This window comes from Lathamus discolor, chromosome 21 (genome assembly GCF_037157495.1).
Source record: "Lathamus discolor isolate bLatDis1 chromosome 21, bLatDis1.hap1, whole genome shotgun sequence".
NCBI classification, from domain to species: Eukaryota; Metazoa; Chordata; class Aves; order Psittaciformes; family Psittacidae; genus Lathamus; species Lathamus discolor.
This window is the reverse complement of record NC_088904.1, coordinates 3878482-3883667: the sequence shown is the minus strand read 5'-3', so window position 1 is coordinate 3883667 and position 5186 is coordinate 3878482. Positions and strand designations below refer to the sequence as shown.

At 56.4% G+C, this 5186-nt stretch overlaps 1 protein-coding gene and 2 non-coding genes across 3 annotated transcripts; 1 reads left to right on the top strand and 2 right to left on the bottom strand.

Moving 5' to 3' along the window:
• Positions 1-545: 545 nt before the first annotated feature.
• Positions 546-4232, bottom strand: NDUFS7 (NADH:ubiquinone oxidoreductase core subunit S7). The gene is made up of 8 exons (XM_065699854.1): positions 4159-4232; positions 3974-4010; positions 3741-3809; positions 3233-3350; positions 2447-2626; positions 2326-2372; positions 1226-1314; positions 546-739 (listed from the first exon to the last, which is right to left on the bottom strand). The coding sequence occupies exons 1-8, from the start codon at positions 4172-4174 to the stop codon at positions 642-644; spliced, it is 654 nt and encodes a 217-aa protein (XP_065555926.1). The 5' UTR covers positions 4175-4232; the 3' UTR covers positions 546-641.
• Positions 4233-4382: 150 nt separating this feature from the next.
• Positions 4383-4456, bottom strand: TRNAN-GUU (transfer RNA asparagine (anticodon GUU)). Its single transcript has one exon. It is a non-coding gene; the product is annotated as a tRNA-Asn (tRNA).
• A 108-nt stretch (positions 4457-4564) lies between these two features.
• On the top strand, positions 4565-4637 carry TRNAF-GAA (transfer RNA phenylalanine (anticodon GAA)). Its single transcript has one exon. It is a non-coding gene; the product is annotated as a tRNA-Phe (tRNA).
• Positions 4638-5186: the final 549 nt, after the last annotated feature.

Genomic DNA, 5186 nt, shown 5'->3' with positions numbered 1-5186 from the left:
CCATTGCTGATTCAGAGCAAATTATTTGTCTTTCAAAAGCGTGTGTGTAATTCCCCTGTGATTGCTCCTTTCCCTAGGCCACATCCAGCACCAAAACCTGCCAGGGGCTGCTCCATTCCTCCTGTGCCAAGGAGTGCTGCAGCATTCGGTTTTAGTAGTCACATTTTTAGCATTAATATTTTACCTAACATTACAGAAATAGAATTGATTTCTGGCTGCTGTGCACACAGATATAAAGGATTTATTAGATCCTTTGGAGGAATTATAAGCAAAAAGTAGGTAGTAGGAGATGAGCTCAGGGAGCCCTCAGGGTTGGCCTGGACCTGTACTGGTCACAAAACTTCCCAACAAAGCCAAAGAACAAGTCCCAGGTTTCAGGCAAAGCCTCTATGTCACAACAGGTAACTTCAAACATCCTCCTTCAGAGCCATTCAGATCCAAAACCACCACAGCGAATGTTACCAAATCCAACTCCTGCTTTTTAATCTGCTTTTCAAATGAGTTAGGACGCTTCAGATAGGAAGGATGCATTAATGACAGAAGAGTGTCTTAACCAGGTAGACTTTTATTAGAAGGCGTGTGAGGACACGGGTTGATTGTGCGTATGAAGGCAAGCAAGAGGGGAGGACATAAATAAGAGGTTATTTCCTGTACCAGATCTGAATCTTCTTCTCCCGTTTGATTTTCTTCTGAAGCTGCAGGATTCCATACAGCAAAGCTTCAGCTGTAGGTGGGCAACCTGAGAGGGACAAAAAGGAAGCCACAGGGCTGCTTGCTGCACTGAAGTGTAGCCAGCAGATGGAGAAGTGACAAACGCCAGGCTTTGCCTGGAAGTAGCTTCCATCTCCCTCTGCCTTTGCCACTGGCTGCGGGGTTTCAAAAAGCAAGAGGCCTTCTGTACTTTAAAGAAACTGAAGTGTTTTTCTGGAAAGGTCTTTTTAAACCATAGAAATGCTTCACTTTCCAATAAAGTGATACCTCACAAGAGTATGTGGTCGACTGAACTACAGCGCACGCTTTACACAATGGTTACTGGTGAGCAGCATCACCAGAACCACCCCACTCGCTTATTGGATCTTACTGAAGCATCTGCAACTTCACCACCCCAGTTTGAAACAGAAAGATCTTGAGAAACTGCACTGAGCACTGTCCAAACAGACAAAATTAACTTCCCTGCCGTGCTGCTGGGAGCTGGTGCCATGGCACGTGGAGCCACCCTTCCTACCTGGTACATAGATGTCCACCGGCACAATGCGGTCGCAGCCCCTCACCACGGAGTAGGAGTAGTGGTAGTAACCCCCTCCATTGGCACAGCTGCGAGAGATGGGCAGGTTTCAGCTTGGTTAAACGTGGTTTAGCAGAGACAGGAGGCAAAGGGGAGCAGGAGGCAGAGGATAACACGAGGCCGGTGCCTCGTCCGAGTGCTGCAGGCAAGGAGTATCCCCCACAGGTTTTACAGCATGATGCCAAGGTTTGCACCGTGGCCATTCAGCCTCCTCACAAGCCCCGGCTGGCAGAGGCTGTTACATTTCAAGCTGAATTTTAAACTTCAACAGGGGAAGTTCAGGCTGGATCTAAGGCAGAAGCTCTTCCCTGTGAGGGTGCTGAGGCGCTGGCACAGGGTGCCCAGAGAAGGGGTGAATGCTCCATCCCTGGCAGTGTTCAAGGCCAGGTTGGACGGAGGCTTGAGTGACATGGTCTAGGGTGAGGTGTCCCTGCCCATGGCAGGGGGTTGGAACTGGATGATCTTAAGGCCCTTTCCAACCCGAACCATTCCATGATTCTATGAATCAAACCAAACAATTTCCTTACTCCTACAGAGCAGATATTCAAACGGTCCTTCCTCCATCCTGCAAACCCTTTTTGATTTCACCACATCTGCACAGAGCATTTCTAGAGCTCTTCTCTCCGCTCCAGGCCCTGGTGAAATGCCTGCCTTCAGCCCCAGGAGACACACGAGTTGTCAGCTCCATTGTGCCAGGGCTGCATGGTTCCGAGGTTCTGTCTCATGCTGCAGAAGCTGTTTGAAAGGTTTCATCTAAACACGAGTTCTGATATTCTGGGCACTTGCAAGTCCCCAGACTCTGAGAGCTGCAAAACCCCAGGGAGAACTCTGCAGTTCACAGTGATTTGACAGACATCATTCTCCTCGCCCTAATGAAAGGGAGCCTTTATGTCTCCTTTGTAACAAGGCTCCTTATCTAATTTCAGGGGCTGGAAGGAAAATGAGAGATGGGTTCCTCTCCCTTCATCTCCCTGGCTCAAGCAGGCAAAAGCAGATTTCTCCCACCAAGCAGGAGGCACCAAGCATGTCCTGGCACTTACCTCCCCATGGAGACCACGTAGCGAGGTTCTGGCATCTGGTCATAGACCTGCAGGACAGAGACAGCTCAGCTCAATCCCCGCTGCCTCCCAGCACACGAGGTGCCCGCCGCAGCCCCAGTACCTTCCGGAGAGCCGGGGCCATCTTGTTCGTGAGGGTGCCAGCCACGATCATGACATCGGCTTGCCGGGGACTGGCTCGGAACACCACCCCAAAGCGGTCCATGTCGTAGCGAGGAGCCGCCATGTGCATCATCTCCACGGCGCAGCACGCCAGGCCAAATGTCATCGGCCACAGGGAGCTCTGCAGCACAAGAGGCAGGTTGTGGAGAGAGCCGAGCCCCTGCAGTGGGTGACTCAAAGGGCAAGAGGTGATCAGAGAAGGGACCAGAACAAGAGAAGGTTCAAGGTCTGTTCAGTGAAAACGGTGTTTGCCATTGTGCAGGAGAGCAAAACCCACCGCTCCAGGGGAACAGACACGTGGAGATCTGAGTGTTTGGAGCCTCGGGGATGCTGAACGTGCTCAGAGGTGCAGACGCTCCCGTTAACGTGTCACACTGCTACAGCAGCCACCTCAGCAGCCCTGCACAGGGGCAGCGGTGACTGCAGGAGGCAAAATTCAGCTAAGCCAGAGCACCCCTGGATTCAGCCTTCTCCACAGCACAGAGCAGCCACTCGTTACAAGGATGATGGGAAACCAGAAGGCACCTTCTGCTCGTGTCTGAAGGTCAGCTCTGCGCAGACAGGCACTGCTCTGACACAGCACCCCAAACACCAACCTCTGGGCCAAGAAACTGGAGAATTCTGAACCTATTTTTATCCTGAGATGGCTCAACCCCAGTTCGCACCCGCACCTCCAAGCATTCGCCACCATCGCTCCCTAGCGAGCACGGCAGTTTCAGACACTCACCCTTCTTGCCCAGTTGACCAGGTCATCAAGTTTGGTGACAATGTATTCACCCCTGCTGCTGGGGACGTAGGGCTTCTTCTGCACGATGGCTGAGCTCTTCTGCTGGACTTGGACAGAGCTGAAGACAAAGAGCACAGGAGTGTCAGGCTCCGGTTATTTAGTGTAACTGCATACAGCCATCAGCCCCAAGGAGCTGTTACCCCGTGGCACATCGCTTATGGACAACCTCACACCCACTGCAGACTGTGTTAGAGCAGGGCGAGGGATGCTCCCCTGTGGGGAGCGCTGTGGTTATTGCTCAGAGCCGCTGTATTCGCTGTACCCGCGTTACAGAGGGGCCCTGGTGGGCTTCATCTCTTAAGCTGACAGCAGCCTGGCTGTTAATCCCTGCCTCTTAAGGCGTGAAGCGAGGGGGGGATTGTCACGCACAGAGCAGCTGCGAACAGGAGGTTTCCTGCCCTGTCCCACTGGGGATCCCTCGCCCCAGGGAGGATGGACCCAGCGGTACCTGTCAGCCTGCTCAGCCACCGGCGTCGGATGCAGCAGCCGGCTGCGAACAGGAGCCACGGCCCCGGGCCTGGAAGGAAGAACAACCCCGCTGTGTGGCCCCGCTCCCCCGGCCCCTGCGGGGAGCACAGCGGCCCCGGGCAGGGGGAAACCCAGCGCTCGGGGAACAGAAGCCACCGAGCACCCAACGCGGCCCCGGCCGCACCCCCCCTCCCCTCCAGCCCCGGCCCTCACCGCCAGGCCAGGGCGCCGCGCCGAGCGAGGCGAAGACCTGCAACGAGAGGACGGGAGGGCTCAGCTCCGGCGGAGACGGGAACGGCCCGAGCCCGGCGCGGGGCTCCCCCCGAGGGGCCGGGGCCGCCCCACGGCCCCCGCCCGCTGCCCGGGCCCCCCCCTCAGCCCCGGTCCCCCCCGCTCACAGCGCAGCGCCGCCATGTCGCCCGCAGCCCTTCAGGCAACCTCTGGGCGCGGTGCACCCGCTAAGCGGCCCGGCGCGGAGCCGGTGCGCAGCCTCAGCGCGCCGGCGGGGAACGCGGGGCTGCGCGGGGAGTTCCGCGGGCAGCGGCTCTGCCGCCAGCGTCGGTAAAACGAAACGGGAGGAGTCGGGCGCGTTCGGGGCCGCCGAGGGCAAAAGGAGCGGGGGCGTCCCTGGGTGGGCTCGAACCACCAACCTTTCGGTTAACAGCCGAACGCGCTAACCGATTGCGCCACAGAGACCGCGCTGCCGCCGCCGCGCCCGCCGCTGTGGTAGCGGGACCGGGCCGCCCCCGTGTCCCGGGGCCCCGCCGGCGGTGACGGGAGGGGCGGGGGGAGCGCTTCCGCGCAGCCGAAATAGCTCAGTTGGGAGAGCGTTAGACTGAAGATCTAAAGGTCCCTGGTTCGATCCCGGGTTTCGGCAACCGCTTCTTTTCCTGCCGGGCCTCGGGCCGCAAAGTGCCCCTAAAGCCGGCACCGGAGAACGCATCAAAACCCGGCTCCGAGTCATTTTAGTGTCGGTACGGAGCAAAGGAAGCTGCTTTGAACGGGACGAGTTCAACGAGCAGCTTGGTCTCAGCGGAGGGGAGAACTTCAAACAAAGCACGGGACCAGACAACAGCACGTTTGCTTTCTGGTACTCACCCCGATGTATTTAACACGACACTGGCGCTTGCAGCACAATAGTGCAGCTTTATCCCATACACAAAAATAGTCTTCACGCAGTGTGAAACAGAGATGGAAGCATGTGGCCAGACAAGCACAGCAGCATCCTGCTTGGCAGAACTGAAGCACACGAGACTAACAAGCCTTTAACTACTCACTTCATCAACCTTTAATTGATTGACAACACAATCCTGCACATCTTGGGACTGAGCTTGGGCCTGAGGTGCGAACAGCCCTGTAAGGAACCTGTAACGCCCGGTTTGAAGGTGGTTTTTAAAGATACAAACAGCTGAGAGTGCTGCAAATC